Below are 24,100 nucleotides of genomic sequence, written 5' to 3' on the forward strand. Positions count from 1 at the left end.
AAATGTACCAGTGTAAGTGTAATATACATAAGGAAAAGCACAGTTGTACATAGCTGTTGTTGTGTTTTGTAAGAGCTGATAGGGTTAGGGTAATGTCAGTATTTTGTTGTGGTTTTGTAAGAGCTGGTGGGCATAGGGTAATGTTAGTATTTTTTCTCTAATGCTGTTGAATAATTTAACTGATTTGTAAAAAGTTGTAAGTAATGAGTGTTGGTTTTCATGTTTTGACTTACCTTTTGCTTTACATTTATCTTCTGGCAGTGCTTTTACCTCCATTTTACATTACAGTTATGCATTTCTCTCTTATCATTCCAGTAAACTTCGATCAAGCGATGATTCTGAGGAAGAGAATGAAGTAGCAGCAATGCCTTCCTCTCCAATGTTGAGTGAAATGATCAAGGAAGAAATCCTTGATGGAGATTATTCCAGAGAGCCTACAGATGAGGGAATGGAATTGAACTACCAGGAAGGCACAGACACACAGGTTAGCTCATTGTCGTTTTAATATGTTGTAATAGTTATGTTAAATTTGAATACGCAGTGCCAGGTCATCAGGCCAAATATTCATAAATCAAAGTTTGATTTGTGTTAGGAGATAAGTATAGCATTCTAAGTTATATTAAAGTTCATGGTGGTTAAGTCATGAACCCCAAATTAAAAAGTAATTGATTGATTCTATGGAAAAGTTGGCAAATGTTTTTGAAACCAGAAGGAACTATTGAAGTGTGAATATTATGTGGTTTGCTGTGTGTAAACACCTCTTTATTACTTTTATTGTTTTTTCAAAGCCATTAATCACAAACAAGCTTTACTGTGTGTGAAATTGACCCGTCACACCAGCTTGATTGAACTTAAAAGAAGAAAAGACCTGTTGCTCCACAGTTCTGCAAGTTAATATATCACTCCTTGGTGTCACTCTCAAGTTGGTTGTAATAGATCATTCCTCTGTGTAACTTATAAAAGTTGGTTGTGATGCTATGCCTCCCACTATATTTTGTGCTGTGCTATTCATTTCATGTCATTTTGCCTTGTCTTATAATATTACTACTTTTGAAGTTGTTACTCTCAATGTTTAATGAGTCCTGCTAAACCTAGACGGTTCAGGGTTAGAGTCAGTGCTTGTTGGTTGTCAAGTTCTTTCTTTGCTTGGGTAGAAAGGCACAAGGTCATCATTGAACTTCTTTTTATTATGGGAGTCCACAATATGTTTGTAGACTCACTCATCAGGTCTTGCTTTCAGAGTGATCTCTTCGTACAGATGTATGCAAGGCCCTGTGTTAAGTATTGTGGATGCCCTTGTTGGGTCTGTTCACCACATCTTTCAGTGCCAGACCACCACTGTACTGTTTTAAGTGGCTGGACCTAGCAACTTGGCCAGTAGTATCTATGTTCCACTTTTTGGATAGTCAGGATGGCTATATGTTAACTTTTTCAGGCAGTTTAGACAGTTTTTAGTGAATTCTTGTTTTGGATGTCGGTGAAAACTAGAATGACACGTGGCCCCTGTTTGGGACTTATTCCTACATGGAGGGGTCTTCTGAAGCAGCCCCATTTCCACTTGCTTTCACAACCATCACAAGTTACTGCTTGTTCAAGTACCCCGATTATCAAGCATACCCTCAGAGGCTGTCATCATGTCATCACCCCCGTTCAGGTTCTTTACCACTCCCATTACCAGGGAAATTGGGTGAGCTGTGGCCTGGTGTGATGAACAATGTTCCTCTTGCCTGAGGCCTTTGTTCCCATTACTGCCATATACTGAAGTAACATCAGCAGCATAGGGTAGACTGGCCCAATGATTGAAACTTTCCTACCTGTTGCATTGTTTTGTTCAGTCTATCCCATGGAACTTAACTTGGGTGCTTCTCAGCTCATTAGGCCCTCTTATGAGCCCTTATCAGGTGTTTCCTCAGATTTTTTATTTTTCCCACAAGATTGTTCCAGATTGCTGTGTGTGTGTGTGTGTGTACAAGCAAGCACACCTCTTTAGAAGCTGCCACTGCCATTATTCCTTGCAGAAATTAAGGAAATTGGCAGTTTTTGTTGTTTGATTTAGTGAATGGAATGCTGCATTCAAAACCTCTGCAGTATTCCCTTAATAGCAGAATTTTCATCTATATCAGATCAGAAGAAATGCTGAACTTGTCAACCATTAAGGATATAAGTGAGCCCTCTATTAAGTACTCTTGAGGGGCCCCTTAACATTGAGACCACTTGCATCATAGAACTATTACATCTGGAGGAACTCCCTCATTCTCCTTCATAATTAGTAATTCAGGCTCTTTGGTTTGCAATGAAGAAGCAGTGTTTTTATTATAAAAAACATGTTCTTAAAATTTCATTAATCAAAACAGACTGTGCTCTTTCCCCCTATCCCTTGCACTCCCTTGGTCCCCAGTATAACACAACAGAATGAGTATTATACAAGCAGAGTTAATAGGTTGGCCAGCATCAGCTGGTGTGTCCTTTTCAGCCTAATGATGTGACTGGGATGGCTTCTACATGGAATATGATGTTTTATGATTAATGCATTTGTATGAATTTTTTAAAGATTTACAAGTTTTCAGAAGTGTAATAATGTCTTCAGATCATGAAGTTTTATAGTAACTAATAAGGTTAGACTAATATATCCGTATATATGTTTGTTCTCAGGCCAAAGAAGAAAATGATAGCGATGGTGAAAACAATCTAAAACGCCCTGCAAGCACTAGTCCCAGTGAAGATGAACCCTCATCAAAGAAACGGACAAATGAGGTTGATAAACTTTGGAAAAATGTGAATGATAATCCCAATGATTTTCAGGCATGGACATTGTTATTACAGCATATTGACCAAGTGGTAAGTCAAGCAACAATTTTGTTAGTTTTTTGGTAAACTTAGAGAAAGTTTTCACATTCTGTGGTTCTAAGTATCATTTTAGTAGAAAGTTGTATCTTGTTGTTTCTAATGTCAGTGTTAGTATTGGGAAGAGAAATTTGTAATTCATCATTTTGCCGCCTCAGTTTTATTTATTTCTTAGTAATTAATATTTTTTCAATGAAATTCCAAATTTATTACATAAGCTTTGAAGAATGGTTTGTAACGTACGTAGTGTGCTAGATGTTTAGGTGTTTGTTGTAGTTGCCACGTTTTACCATGTTACCAACAGTTGCCATATAAATCTTGGAAGTTAACTTTTTCCTGATAAACTTGTAGCAGGTTTTTTAGGTATTAGCTAGCAGTGTCTAGTCTTGAAATGTATTATAGGCTTGCGGGTATCTTAGGTTTTTCTGCCAATTGTACCTCTCTTTAAAGTTGTACATTATGAAAATAGCCACTTACTAATGTGGGGGAATTATGCATAGAAATATATGCAATAGGAAGTACTTGCAGTCAAGACTTGAGAGGCTACTTCTACTGTATGAGGCAAAATAGGAAGTTGTCTGCTTATGCCAACCCTGGTCATGTGTGAATGTGGATTGACACCTGTTATATAAAAGTAGAAAGGTTACTGAAATTAGTAACAAGCTGTGTGGGTCTTATTTCCAGTGAGGGGAAAAGATGGTTCAGTCTTCCAGTTTTAAACATAGTATGTACAGGCAGTCCCCGATTTACAAGGGGGGTTCCGTTCCTACGTGGCGTTGCAAGCCGAAAAATCATCAAAAATCCTAAGAGAACCCTGCTTTTAATGCTTTGGGTGTATTGAAAACGATGTAACTGCATTTTTATAGAGTTTTTCATCAAGAAACCTCCAAATATTGGTTATTCTGCCGTTTTGTAACCATATTTCTTCCATCGGATTGGCATCTTAACCCCGGAAGATGCGTTGTAAACTGGGAAATAATTTCTGATGAATATATTTGTAAAGTGTTGTAACCTCGGAACATCGTAAGCCGGACCCGTCGTAATCGGGGGAGTGCCTGTATATATATTATTTCTTTTAATTATGGATTACGTATATTTAATTTGGAAAGTTTAGTTGTATTTTTTTGTATGTAGGTGGTTGATTTACAGTTCTGAAGGACTCAAAGTCGATCAAGTGTGAGGCAGGAAAAGTTTGTATATTGTACAGTGAAACTTGTTGTGTGGTGTCATGCTTGTATGAAATTTGTCTGTGGACAAATTTTTCTTGCAAATCTTATTGTAAATTCTGTGTCATTGTAACGGTTTAGTTTTCACCGAATCAGGGAAGCTGCTAAAGCATTGCAAAATAATAGAGTTCTCAAATTGGAATACATTCAGTGTGGATGTGGTGTGATTATTGTAGATGCTGCATCTATTGAGATTACTTCTAGTAAGGAGTAAGTGTTTAGTTTAGTTGCCAAGGTATTGCAAGCAAGGAGTAAGTGTTTAGTTTAGTGTAGTTGCCATGGAAAGCTGAAATTGTTGGTTGTGTGCCAATTTAAACAGGAGACCATACAGCAGGAATATGTATGATTGTGTAGGCCTGTCTGATATTCCCATTCATTCAGCCCCATACCCTTTTATTTAGAAGTACCTTTTTAAACCCATAATGCTAATACTGATATTCTTATTATAATGACAGTACTTAGACCCTTATTTGTTGGAGGGAAGACCGTCGCCTTCCTCACCCACTGGCCCTCGACTTTGTAGGCCAACTTGGTTTTGTAGAGGTGCCTGCCTTTTGTACCCTCTTTTCTTGGTAGGTTGTGACCAAGAGCAGTTGTCAGATGTGGGACAAGTTGTTGTTAAAAAAGGCAGCCGTGCTCTTTAAGAAGAGCAGGATCAAGTCAGCAGTGGAGAAAATGTGAGGTAGCACTCATCACTCTTAATCTGCCATGAGGTGACCAAGATGACTCCAGTAACTTTGAAGGTCACCACAGCCAAGACTTCAGGAGCAGTTGTGCTATTGACTTTGGGGTTGGGACAAGGGCAGTCTTCCTCCAAACTTTAGTGAAGGAGTTTTATTTGTTTTCTTCCTCTGCTGGGAAGAGAAGTCACTTCTCAGCCCTTTCTCCTTTTCAAGCCTGGCCCCAAAGCCACTCGAGGAGAATAAGAAAGGCTGATGTTGAGGGTGGCAGTCCTCTTCTTATGCTAAGAGTTGGGAATACCATTGGGTATTGAATCAGTGAGGGGTGTACCGCTAGGTAGTCCATCCTACTGTATTTCAAGGAATGCGATTCACCTCATATCACCTTATCAGTTTCCCAGCCTTCCTTCTGGGATGGCCTTTATACCTGGTTGTGTTAGCCAAGGTGAGGGCCATTCTGGAAAAACAATCACTGCATGTCATAGATGTCTGGTTTCCAGGCTTCTATAGTATCCTTAATCTCCACCTGTTACCTTTTGGAGAAGGTAACAGGTGGAGATTGGTCAATAATCTCTCATCTGGTCAGGATGGAAGCTACTTGGATCTGTTACCTTCCATAAAAGAAGGTGATTTCGATTTCTGTAGACCTTAAGGATGCATATTTGCAGATACCCATCAAAACTAAAGGAAATACCTTTGCTTTATCTGTTAGGAACTCTGTTTCACTTCAAAGCTGTGTGTGTTGGACTGTCAACAGCCCTTCAATTGTACACTTGTGTGTTAACTTTGATGAAAGTTTGGGCATATTTGGTAAGGATTTGCTTGATGCTATATGTAGGTTGATCCTACTGTTCTTAGAGGTTGAATGCTTCAGGATCAATTTTGACCTCGTGGTTATTGTTACAATTTGGGAATTGGGATAAATTCGTTGAAGAAGGATCTCCCCACACAAGCAGCATGCGAAGTACTAGGATATGCTGATAGCCATTGCAGCTGCGAGTCTTCCCGGTATATTCGTAAGTGCAAGCTCAAGGAGATATGCAAGTTTGTAGTTGTGCTCAATAGTACTTTTTAGGTATTTGATCATAATGTAACAAAATCTGGTATGTATTCTTAAGGTGACCTTAACATTTTGTAAAATGAATTCCCAAATAACTTTTGGTAATCAGTTGTTACTTATTTAGTGTTGTTGACCTTGGTTGGTTGGCCAGGTCTGCTTTTCCTATCTAAAGTCAGACTTTGGCTTTATAATACAATTGCTTAGGCTTTTTAGAATATGCAAGTGTGCTACTTCTACATGTATATTAATCTGTTATGTAAGAATTTAATAAAAATAATTTTATTAGATCTTCAAAACATAATTAAATTTGTCAAACTTTACATTCAATTAATTGGTAATTTCAGTTTTCATAGATTTTGGATGATGGTAGCTTACATTGCAATAGATTTTACTCATTTTCTTGTGTTTCAGAGTGACCTAGAATCAGGCAGGGAAGCCTATGATGGGTTTTTTGCTCGTTATCCATATTGCTATGGTTACTGGAAAAAATATGCTGACCTTGAGAGAAGAAAAGGGACAAAGGACACTACTTTGAAGGTGAGGAGAGAGTACTTGATAGCAGCAGGCTGTAAATGATAATGTGATGTTAAAATTGAAGAAAACGCTAATGTTTCTTTTACAGTTTATGAGAGGTAGGTATTGCTATAGCATTATGAGACCAAACTAAACATTGATGGAAAACTAAGTCAAATGGAGGAAAAATGTTTGCATGCTTGGGTTTCATTGGGATATGTGATATTTACCCATTAAAATTATTAACCAAGTACATGTTCTCTTTCAGAGGAATATACTGAACAAGGGTTTGTCTTGGTTGCGTATGGAATACCATGTTTTTATTTCTCTCTCTTTTTGTAGTTATTATACTTTTTATGCACATATGTTTTGGTTTGTTATAATGTAAATTGATAATATATGCATTTGGGTATATAAGTGACTGCTTTTACATGTGTAAAAATGGAATAAAACAGAGCTGCAAACATCGTGTTGAGGATTGCTGCACTGTGTGTGAGATTTTAGTGCACTTAATTTATTCTTGGCGTTATCTGGCGAAGCGGCAGGGGTGTCGCGTCCCTCTCAAACTCAGTCATCTTGGTGTGGGCATGCAGAGTAGCCGTGCGGCGCCTCAGGGTAACAACAGTAGGTACTCCCTCAATATACCGGCCCTCACAACCCACTGGCACCACTATCAAGGTTACTGCAGGTCTATCAGGAGGGTATTCCCTGTTTATGGTCACATCCATCCACCACCCACCTTCACCCACTTCCATCACCCCCCTTCTGTCCGCCAGTCATCTATGCATGTGTTGATTTCAGTCATATCGTACTACAGTGAGCACTTGGTCATTACCACATCGACAGCCACACGTCATGAGACTTGTCATAATGATCCAGGCAACCTCTTCCTGTTAAACCTAATGGAACCCTGCTTAGTGGTTGATGCCTTGATGTGTGGGACATGGGGTCAGATGAACTATATGCCAACACTCTGTTGAATTGATGATACATTTAGAAGGCATGACTTCCTGGTTATATAAATGCTCTGATTGGGGATCCTGTATCCAACCCAGAAAAAAGAAAAGCGATTATCATAAAAGTAATTCGTCTCTGAATGGCGAGTTGTCTCATTGCCTTTCGTATTAATCATGTGTTTTAATTTGATAAAACATTGTAGATATAAGGTTTTTAGTTAGTGACAATGCAGGATCCCCTGTTGTTTTATCTACAGAGTCTGCCAGCGAGTCGATTGTCCCGTATCATTCAGTGGAAGGTATATTAATTTTATGTTTGATGGTGACAGGTATTTAACCGGGGTCTGGAGGCCATCCGGCTGAGTGTCGATTTATGGCTTCATTATATGGAGTATATCACGGTTCAGTATCCAGACGACGAGTTGTACGTCCGTCAAGAATTTGAGCGGGCTATTGACACCTGTGGTCTGGAATTCAAGTGAGTAGATTAGATTTCATCATTATATTTAAGTTGATGTTTATTAGAAAGTAATGTGATAAAATTTGATTTTGCTTTTTGGGTTTATTAGAAAGTAATGTGATAAAATTTGATTTTGCATTTTGGGTAACATTTTTAGGCCTTATTCACTTAATGGATATTCATTCCTTCAGCTCTTGCAAAGGAACTTGAATGGTCTGTGTTTTGAAAGAAAGCAGATGGAAAATTACAGATTTACAGATTCTGTTTGAAGTTTGATGATTGGGTGCTTTGTGAAAATTGAGGAAATTTATTATAAAACGTTCACTTATTTTAGACACAATTGTGAGAAATTGCTGTTATACATGGATGGTCACTTTTTTTTTTTTTTTTTTTTTTTAGTTAATGATTTTTGGTCAGTATGGGAATCATGTTGTAGGTAAATTTGTTAAGTGACTTGAGAAATTCAAAGTTTGGTTAAGTTTAATACCAATATTTTCTTGTGACTCGGTTCTAAAAGCTAGTTTGAGGAACATTCCAGTCTCCTAAGAATTCTTACTTGATAAACAGAAATTTTGTGATCTTGCCAAGATTATCTATTATAGAGTCTGTAAAATACTAGAGAACTTGCTATGGTTGGTGGTGTTATATGTAAACAGGTTATCTTGAGCCATTTGGTTTTTAGAAAATTAGGACTTAAGTAAAACTTTTTAACATGATCATGATCTTTTCCAGAACTACTTTTACCTAATAGTTTTGTTAAATGCTGTGAATATACAGGCAATTCTTATGCAAAAAGTTTTTGATCAAAGAGACATGTTCATAAATAGCCATCCTCAATTATGTCCAGTTAAAGCAATCGTCTAAATAAGTCGCTAAATATGGTGGAAAATCTGCAAGCCCGAACTTTCACCCATTTGTACTATTTATCGAAATGAAGTTAGTTTTTGGAAATATAGAACAGTTATAAGAACAGTCTCACACATATGCAAGAAAAGGATGAAAGTGGACAAATATACTATGTATTTACGAGAACCAAGTAAGGTTTTAAGGTCTTTAAGGATTCTCTTTAGTATTGGAAGCATCAAAACAGTAGGATTTGTAGAATGGACCACACACAAAGACATATGTTGTTTATAATAGAGCTCCAATAAATCTAAAGGTAGTACTATAGTATCGTAGCTTCCCATATGTATGATTAATGGTTATTGATTTTGCTACATAGAAATGCAAATACTAGTTAGTAATATTAGAGCTATAATTGCAGAACAACTTTGTTGCTTCTTTCAGAGAAAGGAACTGGAAAACTTGAATGTGCAACCATGAACTGCAGTTCCATTTTGACACAGCAATTTAGTTGTTACGGGAAATGAAATTGGTAGTCATATTCAGTGTGTCCAGAATTTAGAAAGTTATCTGAAGCTTGCAGTCATTCACCACAGGTGCATATATCAACCTAAGTAGTACATAAAATATATAATTTATTCAAACTCACAGATATATCTGTTTTCTTAAGTTAAATACTTTACACAGCAGAACTCTGTCTCAAAGAGTCTACTTCTCACTATGATTTTGCAAAGCAGCAGTGCAGTTTACTAGAGTTGAACATTTCAACAGTAATAGAGACTCATGATATTACACATGAATGTTTTCCTCTAGTGGTTACTCTCAGTGTTTTTTATTTATTTTATTAAAAATGATTTGTTTAACCAGACCTCTGAACTCTTTAAGTTGGTACAAAAAGATATGCTTTCATGAATTTTACTGATACAGTAATGTTCATATTCAAGACGGATACATGACTCTGTTGTGACGACTGATTTTAATGGCTCCAATAAAAAATAGTGATTCAGTAACTTTTGAAGTAGTGGCATATGCAGCAATGAGTATTGTTACACTCTCATAACAAATGAATTCTCGTTGAAGGAAAACACTTTTAAATTATAGTGGGCTACTCTCAACACTGATAAGAATTTGTGTATTGATTCCCAGAACAGAGTTGACTTAATTGATGTTGAAGTGTAAGTTGTCTTAGTACTTTACATTGCTTCCCCCTTTCAGAACCACAGACACTCGTTTACTTCCCTAACTGTTCAATTCAGATACTTAACTTTCTGGTCTGTGGCATTTCTGATGTTTCTAGTGGCACAGGGATGAGCAAGGTTTGGTGGAAGGAGTATGGCTGGTGGGTCTCATAACATCTACGAAGCTATGCAAGATTAAAGGTGCTCTGCCAAGCATCAAAGTGGGTCACCCTTTGAATGTCTCAGACTGTCATACTGGAATTGCTAACGTTCAACTTTGTGTGGTTTCTGCTGCCTGGTTGTCTTTTGACTACTAATACTTGTTCTCTCTGGCCAACAAACTTCTTTTCTGCAAGTTCCTGTGCACAGGTACTCAGAGGGCAGGTCAATGGTAGCTTCAGGTGTTTTAATTGGTCAGGCCTTTGTGCATGGCATTCTCTTTGCCTTGTTGCAACCTCTAGGCATCAGTAGTAGGATAATGCAGACATTGAGAATGACCATTGGAGATTTGCAAGTGATACTTGTTTGTAATCTGGTGACAGCCTTCCAATTTTTCTGTCACCTCATTATTATTGTGAGAGGCGAGCTTTGTTCCCCCTCTTGAAGATTTTACTTGCAGACACAGAGAGCAGTGGTCATTCAATTTGAAGTGATAACAATACTTAGAAATAGAGAAGAGAAAGTGTCAAAAGTGAAGACAAGGGGAAAGTAATAAAAATAAACTTGAAGCGATCAACAAGGGTCTCTCTCTCTTTCTGTCATGCACACATAGCTGTTATTCAGCCTTAGGTGTACCATTTTTTCCTTTATGGTAAATGTTATAAATTTTAAAACAAAATCATAAGGGAGATTACAGTAAGCATCAGTAATATTTTTAATGTTATATGTAAATTCAGTCAATTAGTAGGCCTGATTTGGAGCCAAAGCTCATTGTCTAGCAAAATATCAAGATTACCAGAAATAATGTGATTATGAAATGCATCTTTATATATATTGTTTCATTCACTGTAATATGGGTCAAAGTTGTTAGTACTAAATTCCTTGGCAAACTACGTATAATCAAAAAGTATTGAGCTGACTGTTTTTAAATATCTATTAGATATAAGAGGATAAGTGTTTTTGATTTAGAGACTAATTTGGATGTTGATAGTTAATCCAGAATCCCATTTTTGTGAAATGATTGAGTTATATGCAGGGTTGTTATTTACAAATGTTTTTTCTTTTCAGATCTGATAAACTTTGGGAGTCTTACATAAACTGGGAGAGCACTGGGAAACGGTGGAAAAATGTCACACAGTTGTATGAAAGAATCTTGGCCACACCAACTAGCAAATACATGCATCATTGGCAAAAGTAAGTTGTCATTTTGTCCCCTGTTAAAAAGTGGTGATAATTGACTAGTTTTTGTTCCTTACATTAGATGATTTATTATGTTGATTTAATCTCCTGGCAGCAGTTGGCTTACCTTCCTTCATGGTCTTTGTTTGCTTTTATACAATCATACTACTAACAATGTAAACAAAACTGGGTTAGTTTTAAGGAATGCTGTCTTGATGTGTGAATTAAATTTTTTTTTTTTAAAGTGGGCTTTTATGTTCTACGGCCATGTATTTATCAGCTTTAATTTTTTTCAGGAAATAGAAATCAACCTTGCAAACAGCTAAATGACAATTTATAAATTGGGTTAGCGTATGGACAGTAAGTTTATGGTTTAGCCTGGATATATCCGTCATGACGCAAATTTTGAAGTAGAATGTTTCAGAGAATATTGAATTTAGTTTAAGAGTTTAGTGATGGTTGGACACTCACTCCCTTCTTGTTTACATCATCTATAGGAGTAATTTTTTTTCTACAATTTACATAATCAACCATAAGTAACAATGACTGGAAATTGATTGTTGTTTTCACCTTCATTTGCAGGTTTCAAGACCATGTCAAAAAGCATTTACCAAGTGAAATTGTTGGTGTAGACGAGTTCCTCAGTGTGCGACGAGCTGTTTTATCAGAGCTCAACCGATCTGATATTGAGACCCCAGATGAGGCACCCCCAGGTGTTGAGGCAGCTCCCGGTGATGAACAAGTTGGCACAAATGTGGTAGGATTATCCTTTGCTGTATACTTTTAAAACACCTTAGTGTGATGGGAATATGTATGTTTGTGTGATTGTTTAGTGTATGTTATGTTTGTTTTAAGACTTCACAAGTCATGGATTGTTTAAGAGAATGGACTCTGAAGGACCAGATGATGTAAATTACTGTTCAGTTGCTTAGGAACCTGAAATCTTCATAGGGTAAACAGTTATGTATGATATCCGCAGAATATCATTGTCTTGAGGGATTTGGGTGTATGATTATTTTTTGATGCCCAGTGAATAGTGTTTCGGTTATAAATGATTTTTTTGTTGGAGTGTATCTGTTAAATGAGTATAAAGTGAATCCTTGATTTTGGTTATGCATGGATATCTTTTTTTAATTTCTTATTGATTTGATCAAGGGTTTTCATGAATTGGGACCGTACATGATTGAGTGGTTATTCATATTGATAGGTAAACTTGAAATTTCAGAATATTTGTGAACACTAGTTCAGTGTTGAAAATGCAGTTTAGGAGAAAAGCAGTTATGGTAATTTGCTGGTTTGAGAGCCTTGTATGATTTTCATTTGTCTGTGCTCTTTCTTTTTCTTCGTTGGTATAAAAAATGTTTATCCTGAAATACTTTTTCTGTTTGTAGGTCTTATTTTCATTTCACTTTAGTCTTTGTTATTGTAGGGAGTGAGTGTAGCGAAGATCGTTAACAATTCTATCAGAATGATTTACCTTAACATCACCTTAATTGCCTCTTGTTTGAAATTGAAACTAATACAGATTATCTGTAAATTTCCAAACTGTGGTTGGGTTTCAGTAGTGTTTCATTTTATATGTAACATGATTGGTTGGCTAGGAGACAGCTGTACACACCTGGATTATAAGTTGTAGGCCTACAGTGGGTGTTAAATGGTTTATTTTTGTTGGATGCCAAAGATGATGATGATTAAACAACAGTTCCTTTAATTCGGAACAGATCTAAAAAGATATTTTAAGATTGTGTAATTTTTACTCCTCGATTGCATTTGGTGGAAGTGGAATTTGTGTAATTTTGACCCCTCAATTTAGTGGAAGGGGTGTTTTTTCATACGAGGCCATTTAATCACAGAGAACAGAGATTTGTGCTTAGTGCTGAAAATAACCTTCTACCTTCCATTGTGATTATGTAAAAAAATTTTTATAGTGAAATTCTGGTGCCTAAAAATTGACCAGACAAAACTTATTGTAAGGGAAGAAGCTGTAACAAATTAACAAAAGTAAATTACTTCAAAAACGTTTCTAGCCAAGTTACTGTCCACCTTAAGAACAGTTTTGTTTAAATTGTCAGTGCTGTCCTCTGTTAAAGGGTTAATGCAGGATGATTATTAATTTTTTTGTAATGTTTAGTGTGGTATATAACCTAGCGTAGATTTCAGTTGGGTTATAGGTAGCCATTCATTTTTACAAGGTATATGCTGCTTATTTTCATAAATTTTGCATTTTGAGCATCTTGAAGTTTTTTTTACAAACATCAAATTACTTTTTTAATATGTACATATGTGGGTAATGTATGTAGCTCCATTTATTGAAGAGTATGATTTGTGCAAATCTCATATAAGAATGCCTTTTTTTTTGACAAATACTTCTTCTAAAGTGCATGTAATTAATAACGAAATTAAATTGAATATACTTTATAAAGTAATACTCTTTCGTTCACAGTAAGCAAATGGTGATATGGAAATATTTTGTTAATGGTTGAAAATTTGCAAACTGTACATTGGAACATATACCAAAGAAATTAGTTGTGCTTTGCATTCACTTCAATTATCTGTATATGTGGACCTTTATAGAATGAAATGGAGGCAGTGTGACTTACCCATTTTGCATAATGAGAAGGAACTGCATATAGTAGAAATATTGTTGTGGTAAGTATAAAATGTATTTGAATATCAGAAATATTTTCGATGCTCTTGTATACATTATAGAAATTTAAGGAATGAGGAATGCTTAACAATGATTGCAGATGATGCTTGAGCAGATGAGGGTAGAAAGTGGGTTGTAATTGAATGTATTTATTTCTATCCAGGATGAAGAAACAAAGGCACTACAGAGAAGTATAATCTCAGCACGTCAGAAAATACATGAAGCGAATGCTGCAGAAGTGAAGGCACTTTGGAGCTATGAAGATGCCATAAAGCGACCATACTTCCATGTTAAACCCCTTGAAAAGAGTCAGCTTTCAGCATGGAGAAATTATCTCGAATATGAAATTAAGCAAGCAAAAGAAGCTAGAATTAGAGTGCTGTTTGAAAGATGTTTGATTGCCTGTGCCCTGTATGAAGAATTTTGGATGAGGGTGAGTTGATTTATAATAATTTTGAAAGTCTTGCTAGTACTCCCATGTAATTTAAGAGCTACATGTACCCTGATACGTAAAAGAACTGACAAGGAGTTTCTGATATAAGGAATAATGAAAAAGGGTAGTAGGTAATCTGATGTTTGTCCTTTAAAGGAGGTTGAATTACTTTAAAACTAAGCAAAAACACAGTCTTTATTCTTATGTAGCCTTGAGCAATACATATTTATAGAATAATTTTAGCAGTGTGCTGTGTATATCTTATTTGTTCGTACAAGGATACAGCCATCACCTATTACAGTAAAATCCCAGCAATCAAAGGGTTGCTGATTATTTGAATTAGTCAGTTGCAGGAGAGGAATACTAAAATGCCATGACATTAATTCTGAACTGATTTCATCATTCATTACCAATAAACAGTACCTATTTTTTCATGGTTTTGTCATTAAATAATTCTTAACATCTTTAACCACACACACTACCCTGTGCTCACCTAACTGTGACTGTAGTGCTGACGAGTGCTTGAACCCATACTTCAATCAAGCATTTTTATATTTTTATGTATATTTTTTTTTTATTACTAGTAAAAATTTGAGTCTTTGACTCCGGGAAATACAGTAATTTCGTATATTTAAAATACAGATTTGCTTTTTGTTTTCTCCTTATTTGTATTTTAAATTTAAGCACTCATAAATTCATTGTCACCATCTAAGTTGTCCATTGGGGATTGGGAGGAGGAGGGAGTGAGGGGGAGGACTCTTGAATAGCAGAATAGTTTAATCTACATATATACACAGGAATGGCATCAGAACTGGATGATTGGCTATTAAGGCCTACAGTAAATCTTTTTGTCCAGTTTAAAAGAAATGGAGAAAAAGCTGTCCACGGAATTGCAAAAAACAAATGCATTCAACATTTATTTAAAAGGCAGTAAAGATTCTTTTACTCTCACACTCTAAATAGTTCTGGGTGTAATGGCAGTTTGAGGAAAAAATTCACTTTGTTTGAATACTAGATACAATAGTTTACTGTATATTAGAAGTATCCTTCGATGCAAGCTGTAATAGTCATTGAATCTTGGTAGCATAGTAGTTGAGTGGTGGAGAGGAAGGGCATTAGGAGATATCCTCAGTCTCCCAACTTTGGCACTCACTTTTTCTGTGGCTGCCAAACTGAGAGGACACACCAGCTCTGTATACTCCCCATGTGCTTGTTTGTTTTTGGATTGTGGATAAGTAGGCTGCTATCCGTATTCTTTTCTTGCATTTTTGTGTGCTCTTTGCTGATAGTTTGAGCAACCATGTTGTCACGTCATGTATCCCCTATTGGTGGACCCACATGATATTTGTTCCTACTGTTGGGGTAAGGATTGCATGCAGTCTTTCCCCCGGTGACATTTCCTGGTCCTCTCTTCGGTGGGAAAAGTATGGTATACGGGGAAACAAGGACAAGAAGCATTTCCAGGTTTCTTGAAGGGAGTAACACTCCCTGGGTGTTGCCAATGAATCCTTCCAGCTCTGTTTTGCCACAATTGGTATTCCCCTAAGTATCACAAACCTGTTCATCCTGTCCCATCTGAGGATGAGGAAGCCAGTACTCAGGAGATATCATCTTTGAGTTCCTGCTAAAGGTTGGGCTACTCATAACATCCCTAATCCAAACCAGGCTACCTCTGCAGTTTCCATGGCTGCTTCGTCAACTGCAGGGGATCCTGTGGTCACTTTGCTTTTGCTAGAGGCTGATCCTATGGCAGGTACTTCCCATCCTAGTCTTGATACACCCATTGGAGTTAAAAGCAAGCAAGAATACCACAAGAAAGGAAGAAGTATTGTCACTGTTCTTCCTGGTCATCATTGTTTTCTGGCTTATCTTCCTTTTCACCCCCAGACTACTACTGCATAGAAAGAAAATTGGGTAAGTCAAAGGGGAGTAGAGGCGCCAGGTCACTACTGTATGGTCATTGTATCGCAGACAGGGCTGTAGTTAGCACCCATGCCTATTTAGACTTGAGGACTGCCCCCTCACCATCCCAGTGTGTGCCCTCTGGTTCACACTGGGATGGTTCTGCATATTCCCCTCTTGCTCTCCTTGTACCAGGTCTGTAGACTAGGTGTGCACTGTAGCTTGGAATAGTATTTCTCCATGCAGCTGTGCAGTTGCAAATGGGGGATATACTCAACTTTGTTAGTTTTAAGCGTTTGGTCTCCAGATTATACGAGGTTGAGTAATAGGAAAAATCTTCCTCATGCTTACAATTGGGGAGTGTAGAAGGGGACCAGGGCTCCTTTCTTGCTTGGTGCGCACTCTCTCTGAGGCATGTGCTACATGGGCATTCTTGCTTTAGAGAGATCTTTGATCTTTTTCGCCTCTTTTGTTTGTGTGGTTTGCCATGGTTTGTGAGGCACGTAAGGTGGTGCAACTTCTTGCTCTTCCTCTATGTATGTTTATTTCTGTTGTTACCAAGTATAAAAGCAGAGGATCTGGATCTAGACAGGATCAAGAGTGAGAGAGGGAGTGGGAATCGGGTGTAATCCTCTCTGCTACTGAAGAGTGGTCACCTCAGGCCTTGAGGGTCCTTCTCCTCCAGAACCCCTACAGATAGAGTTGAAGAAGCATTTCTTAGAGGTTATTTCACTCACTCATTGGAGAAGCAACTTCAGCTTCTCACCTGCCCAAAATCTTGTCTATGGAATGTTCCTTAGGGAATACTTTGGAGGTATGATCATCGGTCAGGTTGCCATTTTCCCAGTTAGCTTGTGTTTTTTTTGGGAAGTGAATGCCCTGATTTGCTGTGCTCAGTCTGCATTGTAAAATGCTTTTTGAAAAGAGTCCATTTATTGAGGTCAGAGTGTGGTAGACTTTTGTTAGGCCAGATATGCGTAAGAAGGTGTCCAGGAACATCCATTCTTTCTGCTTTGTTAGGTCATTAGGCAGGCCTTGTATTCCTTTTAGGAGGAAACTTGTTCCTTATTGCCCAAGAGCACAAGTAGTTGGGGGTTTGGGCCCACCTGTCAAGTTTCAGGTAATGAGGGCTTGCATATGGTGTAGCCAGACTACCTTTACCTTATTCTACCCAGGGGATGTTGCCCACAAGCTCTTGGATGCTTTCTCTTTGGGACATGTGGTTGCTCATCAAGTTATGTGGTGTAATGTGTTCTGATTGGACATTAAATGTCTCATCTTAGTACTGAAACCTGGTGTAAGTCTGGAGTATAAATGTTGAGGGAACATTCTCTTCCTCCATCCATACCTCTATGAAGAGCAGTGCCTGGACCAAAAGTGTCTGGAGGAATGGCTTTCATCTTTTAGCATTGGGTAGGGGGGCGGGATGGTAGAGCTTTTTTCTGAACCCACTACTTGGTAATGTCCAGAATAAACTGCCCACCTGCTCAACAACTATGGAGGATGTCATGGCTTTCAGAAATTGTTCCTTACTTCAGTTCCCTCTAATTCTAGTGTTCTCTGGCCCAGGGCCCTACTGCTCTGGTCCGTCATTTCACCAGACTCGTATTAGGTTAGAGAGAGTCATGACATCCCAGCTTGTTTTCCCTACCAGGAGTATAACATTTCCAGGTGGAAGAACTCTGTACATTGACATGGACTACTCCTTCTTGAGGGGTGAGTCTCATAATTGAGAAGGCAGTTTTTGAAAGTAGTTCTTGTTTTTTCTTAAGGATGCAAAAGAGAGCCTTTTTACATACATTGTACCAACCTCAGCCTCTCTGCTCTGTCCTTGCATCCGAACAAAAAAGTGAGGTTGGGCAATTGAGGGATACTCCATCTTGCTCCCATCTCCATCAGATATCTACCCCGTTACCAAGATTCAATGACCTTCCAGCTCATGCTGAAGGATAGTCTATATAAAAGGTTCTGGTTTATATACCTAGGAAAAATACAAGTTAGTTTAAAAAATTTATCATATTTATATTCAAAATTTGACTGACCCAGATGAGCAATGATTTATTAGAATGAAAACTTGGATTTTGCATGATAAAAATGAGTATTACCAGAAGTAAGTTATTATATCAATACTGTACTGAATTTAACCAACCATTTTTTACATGTAAATAGCCATTGGTTAAATGGCCTTTGCAGTAAGGGTAATGAATGTCAGCTTAGTGGTCTGGTTAAACTGTTTCATAATGGTAATGGTGAGTTACTTGGAAATTCTGGGTGTTTAATAAAAATCCAGTCAAGCAGTGTTTTATGATTGTATATGAGTTTTATGAGAATGCTTTTGCTTTTGTTTCTTATTTTAAGTTATTCATTTGATGAGACTATTTTACTTCTATTGTAAAGTATGTTTGATTTATTTTATCTTTCATAGTATGTCCGCTACTTGGAGGAAATTGGAGCTGGTGAAGGTGAGATCAGGGCTGTCTACCACAGAGCTTGTAACATACACTTACGTGACAAATTCAGACCCCACCTGTCATGGGCTGCTTTTGAGGAGGAAAATGGTAAGAAGATCAGCTAAAACCAGTTGGTCCTCTTTGATATACATGAATCATATACATTTTAAAGTGTATTATGCAATATTGCATTGAATAAATTAAGAATCACTCTTTAGGTATGAGGCAGTAATTTCAAATAAAAATTTGTTTGGTTCCTCTTGAAGTGACCTGAATTTGAACTGGTCTCCATTTTAGGTATTTAAGTATTTGTTGTACATAACCCTATTTCTTATAATTATACAAGCCTTATTTTCATTATGCATAAATTCTATTGTCATTGGGTCTTAAGAATTCCCATTGTGATTGCTTTGTTTTCACTAGTGATGCTCTCTTTTACTCCTTCCTTCCTTTTTGTTGAGAATCTGCTGTCAACATATCTTGTTCCCAGGATTGCCTCACTAGCAGCAATGCTTAACTGTCATATCTTTAGTCATTTTTTATTTTTACTGTCTGAGTCATCCTTATATGGTTTTTTGCGTGTTGCTCAGTTAGGCTAGTCATCTTTGATGCCTTCAATGTTGCTGGTTATTGCAAGTAGAGAAATAATGTTCTGTTCCAGTTATTTCAGAAAGCTCATGTGAATTTACTTTTTGCTGTATGGGTTTGGGGGTAGTAATGCTATTTCCTCTGGAATAAGTTTTGTCTTGTCCTGTGCTACATGTTTCTTGTTCCCCAATTACTTTCATTATTGTTAATCATTACCCTTTTTATATTCATAATTTAGTATTTGTTTAAAGCCTGTCTCTTTCAGTTACTCAATGATTTATGGTTAGTATTTTGGAGTCGTCTTTGTCCTATTGGCGTTCTGATTCACTGCTTTACTTGGGCATTTATTGCTCCTTGTGGATTTTATTTGTGTTGGTGGTGAAGACCCTGTCATTCATTATAAACTTTTTTGTTCTGTTGCAGATGGAGCTGACAGAGCCCTGCAGATATTGGCTGACGTTCAGGAAAGGGTGCCAGGTAGTCTAGAGGCATGGATGCAGGCAGCTGGTGTAGAACGTCGGAGAAATAACACGGATGCAGCCAAAGAAATGTTCATGAAGTGTTTGGCTCAGTGCCAAGAAAGGGATGAAAAAGATGCCCACTCACATGTTTCACTGAAATTGGCACGGTTTTGTTCTTTAGTGAGTATTAATGCTTTATAAAAAAAGAAATGCTGTTGGTAAAGTTTGTGAGTGATAAAGTTTGTGAGTGTGAAAGGTAAAGTCCAGTAATGAAAACACATTCTTTGTGTTTGTCTTAAAAGATTCAGAAAACGCCAGTGTATACAACCAAGAGTATGAGAATAAACCTCATCAGCTGTACTGGACAGCTGAGGAGGACCTTAGTGAAGGTCAAAAGCTCCTGTTCTATATTTATTCTCTTGAATTTGATTGTTTACAATGGCTTTATCTGAACCATGAAAGATACAGTTTGTAGCTTGTTCATGTATGATCTGGAATAAAAAATGAAGGTTTGTAATAGCATTTAGCTTGTAAAGGTTTTAGTGTCACTGACATTTGCTCCTATGAACTAGACAAACGCTCTTTCCAAAGTAGGAGTTGCCTTTCAGTGCGAGCTTGTGCAGTTGTCAAAGCTTGTTAAACTAGATTGTTGAAGGTGTTAGTGATGAGTCCTAGCACTCACCTGACTTAAGCTCTACTTTCCTCTCTGCCACTGTCCTAGATTGCAGAGTTTTTAATGTCACTGTCATTTGTTTCTACACAAACTGTTTTTCTGAAATAGGAGTTGCCTTTGAGCCAGTACAGTATTTAATATTTATTTTTCTATGCCATAAGCTAGCATTTTAATTATTAAACCTTCCATGTAACATTGATATAAACAGTATTAAGCTTGTCATTGTCATTTGATAATCATAGGTGATAGGAAGAGTACACTTTTCTAACATCAATATCATTAAAAAATATTTCTTATGATTATTTTGTCAAGAATTATTGTAACATTATATTCAAACATTTAGTACATATTTTTAACACAGTAAACTAACATTTTAATGCATAAACTTTCCATGTAACTTTGAAGTAGACAATATTCTGTTTATTTTTATAAATACATTCCTTTTTTTGTATAGATGGTTCAAATTAAGAATTACTGTTTACTTTTTAGCATCTATATGTATGTGCAAGTCATTGTTAACTAAGAATTGCAATAGTATTATGTAAAAATTCATTAAAGTCTAGAAAGGAAATTTTTTATGGGATGTGTAGTCAAAAGGTTTGCCTTGACGTAACTGAAAATTAACTCCTTTTATAAGGTCAGCAAATAAGATCATTATTCTACATATAAATGATTATGATATAATGAAACAAGAACTTGGCAGTAATATGATTATAGATTCATTCATGCAAAAGAAGAAAATGTACCCAAAGAACTCAGCAAAAACTCACCAGCACTGGACTAGTTTAACAGGTTGCTATGTAGTGAATTGATGCTTAACATAAAAGATCACATTTTGTAAATGAGGTTCAGTCACTCTACAAGGCAGACACAGAATGTTCATGTGAGTGGGAGCAAGGTACAGAATGGAATGTGATGGGTCAGTTACCCAGGAACCAAAGAGGCACTCTTACTGGGTTAGACAATCAGGTATCAGTCATGTTCAATTTAGCGTCTGCTGTGTCTAGGTCATTTACTGTCTTATTCTGTTATGTAAGAAATGTACAGTATTTTTTCTCTCGATTTGTGCATATCTGATGAGTGACAAAATGCAAGTTATTGGGCGTATCCGATGAGCGACAAAATTCAATAACTTGAGGTCCATAGTTGTTGGTGTATTGATGCAAGTTACTAAGAATATCTTGCTTCTTTTCCTCTTCCTACTTCAGGGGTGTTACCCACAAGTACTTAGACTTCCAGTTATGAGGATGATGAATTACCCCTATGTTAACCCAAGAAATGTAGAGGTCTACCTCTGTCCCACTGATTAGAATGGGCTTCATTGTTACCCAGGGATTGGGCCACGTGCTGTAAAACAGATTACCTTTTCCACTTGTTTCAGGGATGTTACTCATGAATCCTTGGGCTCCTCCATAGGATCTGTGGTAGATGCTTTATACGTTGCGCAGCTACTCAAGCTTCTTTCGGACAGAAAAGCATCCAGCCTATGGTATCATGGAGGACATAATCTGTGCAGTTGAAGTAGTATTTTGGGACTTTTACCCACCTCTTTATTTTCCATTCTGCAGACAGCATATGTGCTAGTCTAGCCTGATGCAGTTGAGTGACATGATAGCTTTTTATCCAGAATCTCTGGTGTAGGATGTGATATCTCCTTCCATCCCTAAACAGTGGTAGCAAGGCATGTGCCTAATTTTTATTTTTGTAAGTGAGAGAGAGCTAATTTCATGGGGGGGGGATCTCCCTTCATCTTGGGGAGACAAAGGTTTTTGAACCTTTTTATGTATAATTTAGTGTTCAAATACATGTAAACAAAAGCTTTTGATACCAGACTGAACAGGTGGTTACCGGAGTCATCCTTTTCCTACTCTTACTGATTTTGTGTGTGGTAACTGACTTGGCTTCAGCCTGCATTCTCTCTCTAACTCCCACATTGTCCCTGTAGCTGAATTAAAAAATGAAGCTTCATTTAGCTGTGTGTTGGGAAAACACACATGCACAGGTTTGCATTGAAAGTTCACTCATGAGACAAAGGTTCACGTAACTATTAAAAATTGAAGCCTATAAGAAAAATGGCTGTGTATCAAGAAATATGATTCATAAGAAAAATTGGGGTTTGCATCTTCAGCTTTCCTTCTACCTAAGTTTAAATAGTAATTTCTTACTATAAATAAAAATGTTAATGTTTGCATGTAAGACTTAAGGAATTTGGTTGTGCAATATTAATTTTGTGATGAGGTTGGTAATATTGAGTTGCTCTTGCTTCTCTTTTTTTTTTTTATATCTTGTAGATACTGTATACCACATTTTAATATTGGGTCTTTTCTTGCCCTCAGTTTGAAGGTGATAAAGAGAAAGCAGTAGAGATCTTGAAAGAAGCTCATGAGTACAATAAGGTAAGTTATTGCAACATGTTTTTGTTATTTTTGACATTTTATGAAAGAGATTCTAGACTTAATCCAACCTTTGAATTTTATTTTACCAAAAATAGTTTTCTATAAGTGTTATGACATGTAGTTCATTTTTTTTCTTTACAGAGCAATAGCAGTGTCTTGTTGGCATTAGTCGATCATTCGTTATCTTGCAATCCCCCTCAATTCAAAGAAGCTGAACAAGCATTGAAAGAAGGAATTGAGTCTTGTCAGAGTCCAGGGACCAGGTTGATGTTTGCGCACAGATTTTTTCATTTCATGTCAGAATGTGGCCAGGAATCAAATTGTGTTAGTGAAGGATTGAGAATCCTGAGAGAAGTACAACATGAAGTCAGACAAATGGATTCTGCAATGGTAGAAGCAGACACAAGCAGTACAACCAGTAAACAAGGTGAAGCATCGAGCAGTGGCATCTCGGTTATTGAACCCAGAAGAGACAAGCGCACCAGTCAAGATAAGACACCAGCAAGCACAGTCAATGGCACTTCAACAACCTCAAGCCAAAGTGTAAATGCAAGTTATCAAAATTATGCCCACACTGGCTATGGAAGCTATAACCAAGGTTACACACAAGGGTATGGAACATCCCATTACCAAGGGTGGGGGTATCCCACACAACAAGGTGGTTATGGCTATGGTCAGCAAGGGTGGGGCGCTTATGGGAATTATTATGGCCAAAGATAAGGTTCTTGATTATGCTGTCCTGTACAGATATAATGTTCTATTAATGTGTAAATTCTCAATAAATTTATATTTAGTAATGCTTCTCATTACTAGAGGTTGATGTATCCAAGAGCAATCATTATTTTGGAGTACAGTATATGGATGTTTGAGGTAATTTTTTATTTGTGGTATTATGGATACTAGTGATTGTATTGGGTTCTGATTGCATATTTTAGATAACATGCATGTGGAGGAACAAAGCAAAACGATACTACACCTGATCTTGCCATCTTTCTTGACAAAGGTGGCTATCCTGCAATACTTTGTTCAGACTCAAATCAAGTTTTCATCATTGTAGTTGTGAAGTGTTTCATTCAGTCATCAATTCATTACTTTATATATATTATTATTTTGAAAGACATTGTTTGATTTGTGAGCTTTGATATTCCTTTTTGCTTTAGACCTAATTTAATTTTTCGTTGAATTGGGTCTTCATTGCGTAATGGAATTAGCTGCAATTGTAGATGAAGAAAATGCTTCTGGGTGATATTTTTACGTAAAATAAATTTTTTTTAGAAAAGTGTTTTTATATACTTTCTAGTTAGTACAGTTAGTGAATCAGTCATTTTTCACTTTACATCTTAATCATCATCTACGTTCCCCTTACATAACTGATAGCTTTAATCCCTTCAAGAACGTCCAAATTATAATGCTTTACAGATAAATATAGATGTTAATGTTTGCAGTCTTTTC

At 36.9% G+C, this 24,100-nt stretch overlaps 1 protein-coding gene across 9 annotated transcripts in view; it reads left to right on the plus strand.

The window, feature by feature from the left end:
* Prp39 (pre-mRNA processing factor 39) overlaps positions 1-23,927 on the plus strand; it is a 165,198-nt gene extending 141,271 nt beyond the window's left edge. For all 9 annotated transcript variants that reach the window (XM_067106595.1, XM_067106597.1, XM_067106601.1 and 6 more), the window contains 11 exons: positions 316-484; positions 2,653-2,838; positions 6,222-6,347; positions 7,609-7,757; positions 10,988-11,113; positions 11,681-11,855; positions 13,909-14,178; positions 18,506-18,638; positions 19,542-19,759; positions 22,589-22,648; positions 22,790-23,927. In XM_067106595.1, coding sequence (XP_066962696.1) covers positions 316-484; positions 2,653-2,838; positions 6,222-6,347; positions 7,609-7,757; positions 10,988-11,113; positions 11,681-11,855; positions 13,909-14,178; positions 18,506-18,638; positions 19,542-19,759; positions 22,589-22,648; positions 22,790-23,368 — 2,191 coding nt within the window. In that variant the 3' untranslated portion in view covers positions 23,369-23,927. The remainder of the gene's footprint in view (positions 1-315; positions 485-2,652; positions 2,839-6,221; positions 6,348-7,608; positions 7,758-10,987; positions 11,114-11,680; positions 11,856-13,908; positions 14,179-18,505; positions 18,639-19,541; positions 19,760-22,588; positions 22,649-22,789) is intronic.
* The last annotated feature ends 173 nt before the right edge of the window (positions 23,928-24,100 follow it).

Source organism: Macrobrachium rosenbergii, chromosome 7, assembly GCF_040412425.1.
Source record: "Macrobrachium rosenbergii isolate ZJJX-2024 chromosome 7, ASM4041242v1, whole genome shotgun sequence".
In the NCBI taxonomy this organism is placed as follows: domain Eukaryota; kingdom Metazoa; phylum Arthropoda; class Malacostraca; order Decapoda; family Palaemonidae; genus Macrobrachium; species Macrobrachium rosenbergii.